The following is an 18,961-nucleotide window of genomic DNA, read 5'->3' on the forward strand; positions in this document are numbered from 1 at the left end:
GAAGTGACTTAGTAATTGGTAAGTATAACTAGTTTTACTTTTACTTTACACACAGTTACCTTATATTAAAGTATGTCTAAAAAGACCAGATTTTAAGCATAATATTCGTAATCAATATGGATATTAAAATCACTAACAATAAAACTTTATCTGTGGCCAGAAATATTTCAGATAAGAAATCCTTTGCAAAGTTGGTGTGGTGCCCTGGAGGCCTATATACAGTTGCCAATATAAAAGATTAAAATTCATTGTTTATATTGCACACAGAGATATACAACACTATTACTTCAAATTAGTTTTTATTTGAAGTCAGATCGCTCAGTAACACTAAAAATATTTCTATATATTATGCCAATACCTCCACCTTTGCCTTTAAGGCAATGGTCAAACTCAAATCCTGGAGGGCTGCAGCTCTGCAGTTTAGCTCCAACTACCTCCAACGCACTCCTGCTTAATAATATCTAGTAAAGCTGTGGTCACACTGCACTTTTCTCCCTATAGACTTCCATTCATACACACATGAATGCATCAGACCGAAAACGCAAACTTGTGCGACAAGTTTCGCAGTTTACTGCATTGGAAAGTCCAAGCTTGGTGAACTCTGACCAGCAAAATTGCATTACATGATTGTGAGACCAACCGAAGATCAAAACATGACATCTCTGGACAGAAACAAGACCCTTTAAAACAAGACTCAATCCCTCGATTTTTTAAATGTCTAATCATCTTGTTTAATCCCACCCCTTTTCGCATCGTCATACGACAGAATTTCAGACGCACAAACTCTAGTTGGGCCGCAGCATAATCTTAAACACCTTGATTATTTGGACCAGCTGTGCTTGATTAGGGTTAGAGCAAAACAGTGCAGGGCTGTGGCTCTCCAGGAATCGAGTTTGAGAATATGCTTTAAGACAGGGGGCTCAAACTGCCGGCTCGTGGGCCATTTATGGCCTGCCCTTCCCTTTCCTTTGGCCCACAACTGATGTCAAAAATATAACGAGATTCGGCCTGTCCAAACACATTTTTGAACCACTATAAAAGTTGTATAGTCGCGTCTAGCCACTTGTGGTTTTGACCCGCCCCTCAACATTTATAGTCCTGCATTCAGATTTGTTTTACTTTCATTTTCTTTCAGTGTATTGTCGAAAATAACACATGCGCTTTAAATATATGGCTGACTTAAAAGTTAAAATATATGTCCGTAAGCACTCTATTTCTACTAAAGCTCCTTTTTTTGTAAATATCCATACATATCGTTGGATTATTATCAGTTTTATACCACTTGTATTTTGTTGTACAAACACTTTTTCATGACTAACACGTTATGCTGGTGGTGTAACAAACATGATCAACTTGCTAATATTCAATTCAAATGGTCTAATTTAATAGTTTCCTCATATGCTTATTGATATTTGCATAAAAGCTATGTAGATTAGTACAATTTTACAGCCAGCTGAATTGAACTTTTTAAAGTAAATGTGAATATGTACATATTTTTCCCTCTTTGTTGTAGTTTTACAAAAAAAAAAAAAAAAAAAAAAGATATTGAGAAGAACAACTGCCAGTTAAGTCATTTAAGTTACCCAAACTGCTTTCTGCTTTTCTTATGCTATTGCACAATACAATTGGTTGGGATATAATTTTTATAATTTTGCCAATTATTTGTACTATTTTCATAGCAATTTAAACTACACCTTTAATATGTACATCAAGAAACAAAAAGCTGGAGTTTTGACCGCATATACTCTGTAAGAACGTGTCTAACGGTGCACCATGGACACAAAAAACAGAAATTTTTTAGCAGCTGATGTGTGACATGATAAACATGCTGCTTTGCATCATCACTGATTACAGGTTCTTGTGTTTGAATGTTGAAACTCTCTATGAAATGTTTAGTCACTGAAGTGGCCCCACAACAATTTGAGTTTGAGAACCCTACTTTAATATGAGACTTGTATTTATAATAATATCTTTTAGGTCACAGGTGTCAAACTCAGTTCCAAAAGGGCCGCAGCTCTGCACAGATTAGTTCCAACCCTAATTTAACACACCTGATCAAACTAATCGAGTCCTTCAGGCATGTTTGAAACCTACAGGTGTTGGAGCAGGGTTGGAACTAAACTGTGCAGGGCTTCGGCCCTCCAGGAATTGAGTTTGACACCCCTGCTTTAGGTGAAGTCTTGTTTAGGGTCATGTAATTGTCTGGTTTTGCCAGGCATCTGAATGTGTACTGAAAAGTTAATGTTTAAAAAGCTCTTAGTTAAAGTACTGAAAACTTGTTGCATGTCTACTAATACACTACTCAACATATAAAACATTAATTGGCCACACTTTACAGAACATAAGTTTAACAGATGTTACCATATTGTAGACATTGTAATGAGTGCCTAAGAATATTTAAAAGAGAATCCACAGATTCTAACCAGATAGGAGGAAGCAGATATGAACTTGTAAATTAATTTATGTACAGCAGAAAATCTATCGGGGAAGCATCAAGTATTACCCATCAGGGTGTCTGTTCTGATACATGTACAATATATGCTTGACTTATGCCACATCTCTCCACAACATGAAGCTAATTTATTTATTTATATATTTTTTAAATAAACCTAGTGCCTAACCTAATTTTTTCTTTAAAATATCAGTTGCAATCTGAAAAACATCACAATACAAAAGATGTAGCTTTTTTCCTTAAAGTCCCAATAAACCGGAAGCTGCAATCAGTATTTTTTTTTTTTATTTGTAACACAAAAATTAAAAAATTAAGGTAACACTTTACAATAAGGTTCATTAGTTAATGCATTTACTAACATGAACTAATCATGAACAACACATGTACATCATTTATTAATCATAACTGAACATTTACTAATGCATTATTAACATCCAAACTCATGCTTGCTAACATTAGTTAATGCACCGTGAGCTAACATGAACTCACAATGAACAGTATTTTCATTAACTAATGTTAACTAACATGAAAAAATACTGTAGTAAATGTATTGTTCATTGTTTGTTCATGTTAGTAAATGCATTAAGTAACATTAACTAATGAACCTTATTGTAAAGTGTGACCAATATTAATTTTAAATTAATTAAAAAAAAATTCTACTGTAGGATGAAAAGTAAGCATTTCACTCAGAAAGATCTGTAAAGATTTCAATTAAAGATTAGAAGCACAAGCTATTTTTTTCTTAATGAAATGCACAGATGAATTGTTCACCACAAAACTGGCAATGCAAGCTAACAAAAACCTATGGTTAGAATTGATTTCTTGCGGACTGTAAATGATAACTTCTTTATATTACATATACTAAAATGTGCTCTGCCACTTGCAGCAATAAACCTACATACAACCTTTCAGATTGAAGATGTTTCTCTTTACATTAACAAATTTTATGCGAAAAAGGCTTCTCTGATGCCACAGAAATCCTGTGATTAAGAGCTGTGGCTGACTGAAGGTAAATATAAATGAGACTTTAGCTGAATTAAAGGTTGATACATCAAAAAATTGAAATATTTTATTACTAAAATGATTACACTCAAGACGACATTTTCATTTTCTTTTTTACACTCCAATCTTAATTCCCCACCCCAAAAGATGTTAATTTTTTCAGTTAAAAAAAAGAAATTTGTCAAATCTATTTACACTAAATTAAAGTAGTTTGACAGCATATGTGAGACTTTTTTCAATTACGGTTCAATGCAGTCACAAAAGGGAGGCACTTGATATCAACAAAGTTAACATTAGGGACTCTGAACACAAGCAATATCATTTTCATTGGGGACACTGGTACTAGTATGCTGAAAGTGGATAGCAAAATTTGAACCTCAGAAATTAAAAACATGGCTGGTGGATACCTTTAGAAACAAATGAACCAAAAAGTGGATTATTCATATTAAAACAGGAGCTTTGAACTTTTTGGTGTAAAAATAAACCCAAGCTGCCTTTTGTCGTTTATCATTTACAAAAGATTTCATACCACCCTTACATAAAAATAAAATAATTTCCAAAATCAGCCTATCCAAAGAATAACCTTTTGTAAAGTTGATAAAATGGACAAGAAAATTTATTGAAGTAAATGTACAACAGCAGCAAAACCAAAACAGCTGTATGCAATAAACCACTTTACATTGTTTTCAAAGGAGAAGCTTGTATGAAGTTCTTATTGAGTCGATGTTCTTTGATTAGACAAAGGAATCTTAACTAAAGCCACTGGTTTAATTGGTCACCAAATGGGACACGTTTGTATTATCATTGAATATCGCAAATATAATTGGTCTTTAAATACCATTCTGATGTATTCTAAACAACTCGACTAAACTTCCGTACATTTCTGAAGTTAAATAAGACTAATTCCAATTCGCACTAACCGTGCCCCTCTCAGTGTATGACAGTGAGTGTGTGCATGTGTAATAAAAACAAGATCATTCTGAGAGATCTGAATCAAAAATTGCTGGGCAAAACAAAACAAAAATCAGTAGAAAAAACAAGAATAAAAATAGAAAATCGAGTCTTCTGATTTTGAAAATGATGAGCTGGAGTCTTGTCTCAGTCCTGGAACAAATGGTCAATATCTGAAACGTGTCATATCTTCTCCTGAATGAAAGGATGCTGCAGAGCTTGGTTGATGCTAATGCGTTTAGCAGGGTCCAGCATCAGAGTCCCATCCAACAGATCCTTCAGCTGCATGACTTTCTTCCTTTGATCCTCAGGTAACCTCTGACCTCCGACCATGTCTGCGAGAAGGTCTTTAGTGGGGTTAATGGTGCTCATGACTGTTACCTTCTCCTGGAAATAAAAACAAGCAGTCGTGTATACAGTATTATGGAATGAAATGAGCATTTAAGTAAATTAGATAAGTCTTACCCTTTCTGTCACTTTGTCGACTTCTATGTACAGGAAATTCAAGTTCTGGTCAAAATGTTGGTCTTTAAACAGGCCTTTCCGAATCATCTTTACAAAAATGAAAAATAAAACATCATATAAAAACAGACGTACAACAGCAGTATGAAATGTATGAACTTCCCTGTTCACACATAACTCTAGCATTTCCAGAAAAGATTTAAAAGTTTAAAAAAACACTGGTTCAGTACCTTGTTTGGCATCTTGCCTTTCACATCCATGGCCAGCTTTAGCATGTGGTTGTTGGAGGAGCCAGGGAAGAGAATTTTTCCTGTGTATAGCTCATACAAGGTACAGCCAACTGACCACATATCAATACCATAATCATATGGTTTTCCAATAACTGTGGATGGAAAAAAAAGATTTAGGGAAAACAATAGTTACTAAAAAGTTACTAAGCACACATAAAATCAGTTTAAGTGTTCAACAGAACAGGCATCTGAAACACAAATACAACGCAACTCACCAATTTCGGGTGCCCTATAGAATCTGCTTACTAGGTAAGGAGTGATTTCATTGTCAGCAACATGAGATGCAGAGCCAAAATCACAGAGTTTAAGTATAGTCTTTGACTCATTCACCTGCAGACAGAGAGCATGAGTAAAGAAATGAAGCCTTCTTTTGGCTCAGTGGCTAAACAGATTTATGGTTCTCAATTCACGTTCACCCCCCAAAGAGAACCACTGATACAGATGATACTCACCAGTATGTTGTCTGGTTTGATGTCAGCATGGAGGATGTTGCAGCGTTTCAGTAGTTTCAGAGCTAGAAAGAGCTGTTGACTGTAGGAACGCACTGCTTTAATATGCAGACCCACATCTTTGCCATACTTCTTCAGAACTTCCCGCAGATTCATACTGTGACAGTCAAAAAATATGGAGGAAAAAACAAATGCTGAAAATAATTCATTTTGCATGGCTTTAGACATTTAAATAGATAATTCTAATTTATTATATGTTAGCAGTTATATGTTTTTTTTTTATCAGATCTGTTTGATTCTATTTATGAAGGCAAGCAAATAACATTATAATGTATTTCCTAACAGGCGCACAGGGCACATTGGTGTTAATTTAGGATTGTTTATTTTGGTTAATTTCTTGAACAAAAATTTGACACTCGGTAACCAAGCCTTATTATATAGATAACAAGCTTAACCGGGTACATTCAAGGGGTTGCTTTTGTAGAATAAAGGGCTTCAGTCTTATGTTGTGTTTACATCATACGCGACATGCATGGAAAAAAAAAAAAAAAAACACTTTGCGCATTAATAGATGCCTAAACATTTTAAGCGTACTCGCTTCATTCGCACACTAAATTCACTTCTCAACAGACACGGATTCGCATCATGGTCAGGGCTTCTGTGGGTCTAGTGATCTAGTTTAGTTGTTAAACGGGTAACGTGGATTTTACTGAGAGTAGCGCTTTAGAAAGACTGAAGAACAGTGTACATTAATTCGGCGCTGTGTCTGAGTGCACCAAATCTTTTCAGAGGTGCACCCAGCTCTTTGAGTTCATCAACTCCTCTAGGACGATGTTTCTGACTGAGCTGAGCCCAGTTATATGAGTTGTTGTCCGGTGTCGGGAGGAGGATTTTTTCTTCGGGACACCAACTGCAGGTGCTATGTCATAATTATGCCCCTACAAGTGCAAGCTCCTAATTGGTTAATGCAGTGCGATTGTCTGGTAAAGTTCAGATAATCCAACTTAAAATGCTCAATTGCACCGCTTCAAATCGATGAAGAATGTCTATTCACATCTTTGCATGGACTTAACATGTAAATTACTCACGCTTGACGCTTTCTCTGCATCTGGTGTGAATGCACCATTATACAGGCTGAGAAAACTGTTTAGGTTTTATGTAGGGGATGAAGTAGACTGAAAGACTTTATTCTGTGAAAACAACAACCTGGAAGTACTTTATCCCAATTACTACATGGCTACTTGTCAAAAATGTTCCATAAACAGTAGAGTGACAGATAAGCATATGAATGTGAATGTACCTGATATACAGTGGTATGAAAGAGAGTTTGACCTTTATTGATTACCTATTTTTTGCATGTTTGTTACACTTTAACTTGTAGATAATGAGGTTGTAGTTGTGGCTTGTTGTCATCCAAGTGTTAGAAATGTAATTTCCATACTGGTAGACCTCAGTTTTATTTTTCATTTGGTTTTTAATCTTCTTTGGATCTCGGCATGATGTGAAGGCGTTTTGGTTTATTTTACTTGTCAGGCAGGTCCTGATTTCAGACTGGTGTCGCAGTAATCAGGCCTGGGTGACGGTAGAGAAATTTAACTCAGTTTTGATGAACCTGAGTTTGAACCTGAGGGGGGATTTATATTTTGTTTTTTAATAATAAAAAATCTAATTAAAAAAACTGCATGATACGTTTACTTAAGTCATCTAGACTAATATTTTTTATATTTGTTTGAAGACCTGAAACATTAAAAAGCTACAAACATGCAAAAAAATAAATAAAACAAAAAAATAAATAAATAAAAAAAACAGTAAGGGCCAAATATTTTTACACCAATGTATGTTTCACTTAATTCACAAAACGCATAACAAAACCCAATGTAAAAGAAAAACTGCACGCAGTGTGCAGTACGCCACTGGTACATGTCTTTCCATTACCATTGGGATAGGGCTGGGCGATTTTTCAGATTTTTTCGATTAATCTGAATTTACGTTTTGACGACGATTTAATTTTATATTAAATCAAGAATCGCGATTTTTAAAATATATATACATTTAATACATTATAATGGCACCAATGCGCTTTGGTTCACTCTCTGTGTGTAGCAAGATGCACACCAGAAGCGCCTCTCGGCGACGCGCTCCGCAGCACCATGGATTATAGAATTCTAAACAGGTTTCTATACACACACAGCCGCGCCATCTGATTCGTATAATGTTAAATTTCATGCGAATGTGCGCGTTTGGTGTGTGATAGTTTAAACTGTCATGTGCTTCTGGTGTGCGACCTGCTTGACTGCCTGTTAAAGCGTGAAGACATGTAGGATTTTACTTGTTGCATTAGTCTGAGTCACGTCTGAATTGTCAAGACATATTCCCTCATCAAGTCGATAAACTCCATCTCAACATGTATGAAGGACGTAAGAACCTGCCATGTGAAAAACCGCGCCGATCTTTTGGTTTGAACACGAGCAGAGGTGAGGGGCTGTACAGTGACAATGAAAGTACCCGCCCCCATGACGTCATTTAGCGGACCTAGTTGAAAACCAAACAGATCAGGCAGCATAATACAGAGAGTGGAGCAAAACGCATCAAATGATCGGTATTTAAAAGGGGGGAAAAGAAAAATAGATGAAATATATTATTTTATGTTAGACAAACATCTGGTACTTGTATTTGCTCCTGCTATACATCCACAACTTCACACATTGGGTTAAATTAGGCTTTACAGTTTCCATGTTCAGTCCTTCCACTGTTTCTTTTTAAGAAAAAGGCAGCAGCTTTACAACCTGTCATTCAATCAGAAGACAAAGTCAAAGCCGAGCTGACAGCCAATCTTTACACAAATATTTCTTATTCAAATTTTCAGCAACACTATTTAACTCGTAAATTTGTTTTACATTTAATTGACACCTTGACCGATTTTTGTATGACAAGGCCATTAAAAATACAGAGTTTCTTAACCAGATGGTTTTTCAAGTTACTTATAAAGAGAATGTTACTTCATTCATGTTGTTGTAATGTTGAGAAGACTGTGAGAAACACAATAAAGTTTTTTTTTTAAAAATCGAAATCGTGAATCAAACTATATAAAGAACATAGATTTTATTTTTTTGCCAAATCGCCCAGCCCTACATTGGGATTAACATTTTTAAATCACAATTCTTTCATGAAAGAGTTCCAACATAAGTTAAACAAGTATACATTAGTACAACACCCTTGCCAGTTTTCAAATGACGATGCTTACACAGATATTTAACAACCTAAACAGGACACAAGCTCACAGCAGAGATCTGAAGTTACCTGAGGGGTTCAAACACCAAACATAGATGCTGTTTGTGGTAGAAGTGTCTGAAGAGACGCAAACAGTGAAATTTATCATCCGGATCAGCATCATTCAGCTTCTTTAGAAACTCAAGCTCTTTCAGTCCTGTCTTCTGCCTGCCATCACAAACAAACAACAAATAAAAATCGATTTAATAAAAACAGCTTTGTGACACAGGACCAGTGATTGAACAGGTCACTATGCATGGGTACACAGTGTTATTTGTTTTATTTAGCAATTTACCATGCATTTGCTTCACTGTATAAGAGAAATACACTAATCTAGCCAACGGTGCAAAGGAGCAATTGAAAAAAATTTGATAGTAGTAGTTAGGTCTGGGCAATTTAATTAATTTAAATCACAAATGTGATTTAGCAAAGCTGCAATTATCATACACATCTTGTTGTTGAAGAATAGTTTGATTTGTAGTAAATCTCTGAAGGTCAGAGGGTGCTCACAGAAACTAACAAACCCCTCTTAAAACCCACAAAGAAACGCAGGAAATCCCCAAAGTGGTTGATTTAAAGATTTAACTGCTTTCATTGATTACGCATTACTAATTAACACACAACTATGGGATCATCTCTCAGAAGAATTTATTTCAAACACTTGACTGAGGTGAGTCTGTGGTAAAACCATGTTGCTCTATGTGGTAATGTTGCATGCTGCATAACTACAAAAACCTATAGTTTATTGACAAGCTGCAAAATAGCTGTCATTACTGCATAATGACTTAAAAACAATACATGACAGTTCATTCATTCATTCATTTTCTGCCGCAGCAGAGACTTCTCCCTCTCCCCTTGGGATCTCCGGGGGGATCCCAAGGCGTTCCCAGGCCAGCCAAGAGACATAAGCCCCTTTCACATATACACACCTTTCCGGAAAATTACAGGCAATTTTCCGGAAGGGTGTGTATGTGTGAACAGGCCTTTTTTGAAAATACCGGTAAATTCGTTCTGGCTGTTTTCCGGAAAGAGAAGTTGTAAAATTACCGGTAATTTGCCGGAATACTGCGCTGTGTGAACGCAAAAGGAAGATTGCCGGAAAGAGCACGTGCACATCTAGAACGTGCTGACGTGAGACGTCTGCTTTAGCCAATCAGAACAGTCAGACGCATTCACGTCCGCACGGTTTATGAGAATAAAAGCCTTTGAATATTTTTCCACATTTAGCTGCTAGGAATTAGTCAGATAACGTTTATATGTTCATCTTAATGCCAACCATGTAATTAATTATCGATAAGATGCTTATGATAAGTCGTTGTTTGTTTACCTACAAGCTTTGCGTGTGCCCATGAAACAGCCCATGAGTGCCAGCACACACACACACACACACACACGTCATGTACATCTCAACATGCGAAAGTGTTTCTCTATATGTTTTCATTGAAGTTTTTCACAATACTGATCCATCCACAGAGTTTGTGATGTAGACAAATATAAGCGTAGCCGTTTAGAGCTGGTTAATGAATGCTCTTTTCCGGAAAAATTCTGTAACATCCTCGCCTGTGTGAACAGCACTTTTTTGAATTTACAAGTTGTTTCGGAAATTTTCAATATATTTACCGGTATCACTGTGTGAAAGGGGCTAATGTCCCTCCAGCGTGTCCTGGGTCTTCCCCGAGGCCTCCTCCAGGTAGGACATGCCTGGAACACCTCACTAGGTAGGCGTCCATAAGGCATCTGAAACAGAGCCACCTCAGCTGACTTCTCTCGATGTGGAGGAGCAGCGGCTCTACTCCGAGCTCCTCCTGAGTGTCAGAGCTCCTCACCCTTTCCATAATAGTGCGCCCTGCCACCCTTCGAGGAAAACTAATTTCGGTCGCTTGTTTCCGAGATCTTGTCCTTTCAGTCAATACCCAAAGCTCATGACCATAGGTGAGAGTAGGAACGTAGATTGACCGGTAAATCGAAAGCTTTGCCTTTCGGCTCGGCTCCTTCTTTACCACAACGGACCGGTACATTGATGGCATTACTGCTGCCGCTGCACCAATCCGCCTGTCAATCTCACGTTCCATCCTTCCCTCACTGGTGAACAAAACCCCGAGATACTTAAACTCCTCCACCTGGGGTAAGGACTTTCCTCCAACCTGGAGATGGCAAACCACCTTTTTCCGGTGGAGCACCATGGCCTTGGATTTAGAGGTGCTGATTCTCATCACAGCTGCGTCACACTAGGCAGCAAACTGCCCCAGTACATGCTGAAGGTCTAAGTTCGATGAAGCCAACAGAACAACATTGTCTGCAAATAACAAGAGATGAAGGCCTGTGGTCCCCGAACCGGACTCCCTCCAGCCCGAGGCTGTGCCTTGAAATTCTGTCCATAAAAATTCTGAACAGAATTGGTGACAAGGGGCAGCTCTGCCGGAGTTCAACATGGACTGAAAACAAGTCTGACTTATTGCCGGCAATGCGAACTTGACTTCTACTCTGTTAATACAGGGACGAGACGGTCCTTAACAGAGCACCTCTGACCCTATACTCCCCTGAGCACCCTCCAGAGAAAGTTTATATAAAAAAAAAAAAATAAAAAAAAATAAAAAAAAAAAAAGAGAGAGAGAGATAAAAAAAAATAACGTCCTGCTTTGTTAAATGTCCACAGATCTCAGTTTTAGTGGAAGATCATTCCACAACTTGGGAGCAACTTCCTCCACAGCAGTCTCATTTTGCCTATGATCTAAAACTTGAGAATTAACTGATTTAAAGATCTCAGATATCTACAGGATTTTCGACGTTTTAGCTTATCTTCATGGGCTTTTCCATACAATGCTCTAAAATATCACAAGAAATTTTAAGATTAACTCAAAACTAACTGGGATCCAATGTAAAGAAATAAAAAAGGGGTAACAAGATCTCTTAGGTGACTTGGATAAAAGTGTAGCAGCAGAATTTTGAAGGACTTTCAGAGATGAGTTGCTAAGACAGGTAAAAGAAGTGATGCAATAATCAAGACGGAATGATTGTAATGCATATATAATAATTTCTTTCCATTTCCATTAGTTCCATCAACTAATAAAAACAGTTTTGAACTAGATAATTCATGTTAATCAAGGCTAAACGCTTGTCCCATACAAAAATTACGAAGAGAATATTTAACAGAATGTGATAAAGAACAAAGATTATCTCTGGGAACAATATCCACAGGACAGTAAGTGCTTCTGTTTCTGCCTAAATTTAAATAATTAATTGTTTGCTCTCTAAACTTTGATGGAGTTTTTACAATTTAAAAGGGTGGATACTTTTTTTAATTTCTTGAGACTTAAAAGACATATAAAAACACCATCTGCATGACAGCAGATGCCTTTAAAGGTTCATGAAACCCTCGAGTACTTTTTTTGAGATGTTAAAAGATTTGTGTGTGTTGAGCAACAGTTATGACAATGTTAGCACCTGTTATCTTTAATTGTGGGAAAGACTGGATAATTTTGAGCTTTTTTTTTTAGCTAATTTCAGCTTTAGATTCAAAATGATTTTTGGGGTGGGATCAAAATCGGCGACAGCGCAAAATTGCAAGTGCAAAGATGACGCATCTGTTTCTCATTATAATTCATAGCGGAGTTTTCTTATCCTATGAGAAGAGCCTGCTTCTTAATTATTCATGACTGCACATGCTTTTTGAAAGCAAGGCAGACCTGCCAATGCGAAGCTGTGAGATCCTACATTGATGGGCGAGACCGCGTCGACGGACCCACGGCACACAGTATTTAGCCGTTCATAAAGTGTCGTATGTGTTTGTTTCCATGATCCACAGGGTTTGTTGCATGTTTTTCCCTGCGATCCTGTCAGGGTCGATACAGCAAAGCTGTGTGTGTGCAGCAAGCATTTTCGTTTGGAGAGAAATACGAGAATTGGAGAATGGTGGAATTTGTCTTTTATCAGCGGGGTTCGTTCTCATTTGGACACACACTGCCGTGCTGCTGTGTTTGCCTAAATCCTCTAGACTATAAGCAGATTACGGTTAAAATAAGCAGGGCGAGAGACCTGCTGCACTGAGTCTGCATTCAGACCCAAAGTTTGAGGGAAAAGCACTTTACAGTGATTATATGAACACGATTATCTTTATAATGATATAAATTGTAGTTGTGTGTATATGAAATTACAAATTACAAATGTAGCAGGGGATTAAATTACTGTTTATTTCTTTGCATTTTAACTTTGTAAACTATAAAATCATGCGTCTCCTCACGGTTTGTGTCTCATTTTGTGAGCTAACTGACAACACAACCGTGGTTCGCTCCCCTCCTTCTCTCCTGCTCTGCTGGCCACGTCACTCCTGCCCTTTGCTCGTGGAGCGCCACGCACATAATGATGCATCTTTTAAAAAAGTTCGAAGGTAAACCTGAACCGAAAGTGGGGGGTGTCATGACTTATCAGTTGCCCTAGAGTCAGCAAACAAAGTAAAAAGCAATGGAGCCATAACAGAACACGAGAAAACCACACAAGAGACACGCACACACACACACATATACACACACACATACACACACACACACACACACACACACACACACACACACACACACACACACACACATATATATATATATATATATATATACACACACACACACACAGGGCCTGACATTAACTTTTTTGATCACCAGCCAATGTAGCTAGTAGATTTCCAGCATTACTAGCCACTCGCCATTTTCACTAGCCACACTTTTGTTGTTGGAAAAATCTATGCATACATTTGACATTGACATGCTAAAATCACTTGATTTAGATTTTGTGTTCTGACCACATGCCTCATTCATTTCACTTTTTGTGTGTCGTGTATGCGAGTTTGCTCAGTGTGTATGACCTCAACATTAAGGATTTACCAAAATTTTATATATATATATATATATATATATATATATATATATATATATATATATATATACACACACACACACACACACACACACACACACACACACACACACACACACACACACACACACACACACACACACACACACACACACACACATATCTTGCTACAAGCTAGGACTACACTGAACTGAACAACACAACAGGTAAAATATATAGAAAAAATATATAAAATATTATAGATGATATTTAGTATGATACTTGCATGAGCTCGTTGTTTCGAATGATCTTGACTGCCACCTCCTGGCCAGCACGTGCAGTGTCCCTAGCTCTGACCACATTACTGAACACACCCTGTCCAGTGTATCCATAAACATCATATCGTTTATCCAGTATCTCACCAATGTTTACACCTAAAAAGAGATGGCTTTAAATTATGAATTGTACATATTTCAACTCGTTCGGTTTTGCAAAAAAACATAGCTTTGGACTTACGGTAGTATCCTTCTGCATCAGTCCAATTGTCCCTGAGGTTGGGGTTCTCCTTAAAGTCTTTGCCAATGCCTGCAGCCCTGAGTCTGGCACTCTGATATGCAAGAGACACAAAATTCTGATAACTCCAAAAAGCCAACTGGTAACTAGGTGCAAAAGATCATGAGACTGACTGTTCAAATTAATCATACTACCATTGGAGCACAAAACTTGCTAGAGAAGTCCCAAAAATCATTGGGCTGAATAAAGGTGGCAGGAAGTGCAGCATTTTATATAGATTTATTATTAAACTTATTTGTCTCAGGAGTTTCCGTAAAATGAGAAGGTGAAAGTAAACATTACCATAAAAATCTTTATAAAGACAAACACATTAAGGGTGTTTTCTTGTTAAAATTTGTATTAAAATTAGTTTATTATAAAAAAAGTAAGTTTTCTATATAGCCTACAGTTGAATCAGAATTATTAGCAACCCTTTGATTTTTTTTTTCTTTTTTAAATATTTCCTAAATGATGTTTAACAGATGAAGGAAATTTTCAAAGTATGTCTGATAATATTTTTTTGTTCCGGAGAAAGTCTTATTTGTTTTACTTTGGGTAGAGTAAAAGCAGTTTTCAATTAAAAAAAAAACATTTTCAGGTCAAAATTGTTAACCCCTTTAAGCTATATTTTTTTCTCGATAGTCTACAGAAGAAACCATTATTATACAATGACTTGCCTAATTACCATAACCTGCCTAGTTAACCTAATTTACCTAGCTAACCCCTTAAATGTCACTTTAAACTGTATAGAACACAAAACACAGAAGAGTCTTGAAATCATGGAAAAGATCAAATGAATCAGTTTTTAGAGATGAGCTATAAAAATTATTATGTTTAGAAATGTAATAAAAAAAATCTGCTCTCCGCTAAAAAAAAATTGGGGAAAAAATTAACAGGGGGGCTAATTATTCAGGTGGGCTTGACAAGGCAAATTGACAAAAAGATGACATAACTTGTTATAAATCTGTCATAAACATGATTGTCATGAGACCATTATAATTGTGCCATGAACATTTTCTGATCAAGTTTGCCTTTAAAAACACAGTGAAAATGTCAATACTTCAAATGAAAACAAATGACAGTGTAGTAAAAATCATGACAACTATAATGGCCATATTACAATTGTGATTATGACAGATTTATTTGCATAATAAATTGCAATCACACTAAATATCACATTTAGCTTGTTTTCCAAATTGGTTACTCAGCCTTAATGCAAAGGATATGCCTGATGAAGAATTCATAGTAGGCCAAATGAAGGATGTGAAGCAAAAATCAACTAATAAATAATTAGATATGCAACCTTAAAATGATGTTGCCTTGCTATTGAGAATCCCCTAATAATCTGCTGTATTTGATCAGGGCTGAAAGCTGAACTTTGCAGAAGGTACATCTGCTACACAGTGGGGTTTTGTGTATAAATGATTTTGAAAACAAGCATTAAGCTCATGCTGATAACTACGGTGGCCGGGAAGTGCAAAACAACATTACAAAGTGTAAAAACACTTTTACAAAACTCGAGACAAATTTAATTTTTGAAAAACAATTTTACCTATCATCAGACACAATTACATTGAAAAACAATTTTACCCAGGATGTAAAAAATTAACATTTAAAAAAAAAAATTAAAAAGATGCAAAACACTTAACAAGTCCCCCAACAAATTAACAATTACAGATTCCTTACGGCAAGGGAATGTACCACACGCCGGGAGTGACACGCGGAAAAGTTTTGTTGTTGGTGAGAGTGGTAAATTCGTGCTGTGGAATACACAAAATAAACAAAGTTCATGCGGTGACCGAACATGGACTGCAGTCGAGGGTTGTTTTGCCCGTTTTGTGCCAAACACATGAGCAGCTTAACACGGTTTTGCTTTACTTGTGGTCTGTGTTTGGAGTTTATAAAGGACGTGGACCAGACGGAAACACCAGACATACTGCATCAATGCGTTCAATATTTTAACGAGGGCCACTCGTACTCTGTAATCATGGACATGATATCAAGTCTACATGGTGTAAACATCTGCTTGAGGACTCTTAACAGTAAACTGGATGAAGCCATTGTTACGGTTTAACTGGTGTCCGTGTTAACGGAGGCCCCTTTTCTATTCACGTTTGCAGATTGGCAGATTCGTCACTTTTTCACAGCAACAAAACATGCCCATACCGAATAAATATTCTTATTACTTGGTGTCAGTGTAAACATTATTGATTTTAGTATTTGTGTGGCAGAACAGTGTATAACCAAAATTTATGTAAGGAAATAATTATTATTGACATGTTATCAATGGGATTCGAACCCAAGTCAAAAGGTTCTGCGCGAGTATCAACTGAGCTACTCATTTAGTACATACTCAAGAATGTACTTGCGGTTACATGTTTCTACATACGCTCACGCTGATATTTTCTCAGAATAGCTCTAATATGTTTTATCGCAGTTGGTCAAACCATGATTTTTATAGTTGTAGACTCGTGAAAACCTGTGTTTACAAAGTCACACAAGAGCTGATATTTTCTAGTGTGTGTGGTACATTCCATGTCACTTATGATGTGTGGTATATTTCCTTTCTGTAAGAAATCTGTAATTGTAAATTTGTTTGGGGACTTGTAAAAGTGTTTTGCATCTTGTTAACTTTTTTCTAAAATGTAAAAATGTAAAACTGGTAAAATTGTTTTTCCTATGTAATCGTGTCTGATAATAGGTAAAAATGTTTTTCAAAATGTAAATTTGTCTCGAGCTTTGTAAAAGTTTTTAACACTTCGTAATGTTGTTTTGCACTACCCGGCCACCGTAAATAACTGTTAAACGCAAATTGTAATATCATGTGCATGATAAACTGTGGGGTTTTCTTAGTATCCATTGCACCCTTATTGAAATCTGGTTTAATCTAAGAGCTTAACAAACTTACATCAAAATCCGCAGCAAACATGTCATCTGACTCAGTGAACATGTCAGGTGCTGAGGGCTTCTTTGGGTTGTTTCCTGCAAAAAAGACAGCAAATAGTCAAACATGAAGTAATAGATACTTAACATCATTCTGCGATACCCAGATTTTCCAAACAGTTGTGCTGAAACACTTCCTGAAAACACTCTCAGAGTACACCACCTTCTTTCTCCTGAGCGATGAGGTTGTGCTTGGCTTTGATGTTGGCCTCAAATGTGTTTACATTCTCCCGCTCATATTCTTTAACGTCAGCTGCTACCCGTTCCAAGATGTCATCAGGGGAGGGTGAACGACTGCGGGAGCTACTCTGAGGGCTGCTGGGCTCTGATGGCATGGACCCCAAATTACTGTCCTCATTTCCTGCTTTATATTTCTATATAAGAGAGAACAGTATTTTATAATCAAATAATCTCTCTCAAAAAAAAAGAAAGCTTGTGTGTCTCATGAGTACGGATGTAATGAACTACCTGTACAATAGCCAGCCGCTGCTGTCGTCTCTGCTCAATCAGAGCCTCTTCATCCTCCTCTTCTGCATCAAAATCTTCCATCCTAAACATTGACAAAGCAAGATGGATCAATGATATATTAACTACTAAATTCTCAAAAATAGTTGCAGTACAATTATGTAAAACAAGTTTAAAAGGTTTTTTTTTTTTGTTAATTATCACAATAAAAAAGTTATTTTATCTTTTAACATATTTTAAAGTATTGCTATGATGGCAGTTGAAATTATAGTGGCTTTTACTCCTGTACTAATGATCATTCTCAAAGAATTCTAAAATGCTCTAAACATTTGTTATAAATGACAAAATTGCATGGCTTAACAATAAGGATTGCCCGATGGCCAAAGGTCAGTATGAAAGCAACTAAATGCTGCATTGTCACAATGGTTCAAAGCCTTTTCATTGAGATCATTTATTCAAGTATGTGTTTGGGCACTTATTATAATTTGAATTTAGGTGTTCCCTTTTAGTTTTGCTTGATTCATTCTAATTTTTCTTTTTTTTTTGTTGCTATCTGAAGCCACTATACAATATGAGCTTAATTTACTATACTGTGCATTTGTTGATTTAATCTTATTATTTGGTTGCACCTGAAAAAAAAAAACACAGGCAGAAACATAAATTGGTGCCTGTGTCGGATAGATTGGTTTACTAAGGTTTTTTATTTTTATTTTTTAGAAATTAGGGACAGTGGGATAGGGGTGGGGATATAAAGTTCTTATTTATTTTTCTTTTTGTAAGTTTTTTTCAACCATTGTTTCAATGATTATTTGTAGACGGCGTGCATTATGTATTTTTTTATTTTTTGTTTAAATTCTAGTATGCCTTCAAGGGCAGTGGCATTAATTTTACCAGCTGGAACGCGTGCAGCTTGGGTCATACTGGGCAGAGAATGTAAGGACCCTTGTCTACTGGCAAAATGATTGTAAATGGGGTCACCAAAAAAAAATAAATAAATAAAAAATTAATTACAAACAGCTCATTGCCAGCCCTGCTCTTTTCAAATTTAAATTGTCAACATCAGTTAAGGTTGTTTCTATCTATATCAAATTGTTTAAAAAATATTAAGAAGTGCTGTAAATTATCAGACCCTACTACTGCCCCAGTATATTGTAATCATGCATTCCCCTCTCTATCTCTGACACAAGTTTCAATATTTGGAGGCTGAAATGTATAGTTACCCTGGATGATTTAAATGTTAATAAAAATGTTTACCTCATTCTCTCAACTAAAAGGGA

General features: G+C 36.5%; 1 protein-coding gene across 2 annotated transcripts in view; it reads right to left on the bottom strand.

Annotated features, from left to right (window-relative positions):
- Nucleotides 1-4,038: 4,038 nt before the first annotated feature.
- prpf4bb (pre-mRNA processing factor 4Bb) overlaps nucleotides 4,039-18,961 on the bottom strand; it is a 32,419-nt gene continuing 17,496 nt past the window's right edge. The window contains exons 5-15 of one of the 2 annotated variants that reach the window (XM_068217049.2): nucleotides 17,688-17,769; nucleotides 17,383-17,593; nucleotides 17,185-17,258; nucleotides 14,241-14,331; nucleotides 14,007-14,158; nucleotides 8,907-9,040; nucleotides 5,610-5,763; nucleotides 5,373-5,487; nucleotides 5,098-5,249; nucleotides 4,871-4,957; nucleotides 4,039-4,792 (exon numbers count right to left, since the gene is read on the bottom strand). In XM_068217049.2, the coding sequence (XP_068073150.1) occupies nucleotides 4,589-4,792; nucleotides 4,871-4,957; nucleotides 5,098-5,249; nucleotides 5,373-5,487; nucleotides 5,610-5,763; nucleotides 8,907-9,040; nucleotides 14,007-14,158; nucleotides 14,241-14,331; nucleotides 17,185-17,258; nucleotides 17,383-17,593; nucleotides 17,688-17,769 (1,456 nt within the window). In that variant the 3' untranslated portion in view covers nucleotides 4,039-4,588. 2 annotated transcript variants of the gene reach the window in all.

The sequence above is a fragment of the Danio rerio genome, chromosome 24 (genome assembly GCF_049306965.1).
Source record: "Danio rerio strain Tuebingen ecotype United States chromosome 24, GRCz12tu, whole genome shotgun sequence".
NCBI classification, from domain to species: Eukaryota; Metazoa; Chordata; class Actinopteri; order Cypriniformes; family Danionidae; genus Danio; species Danio rerio.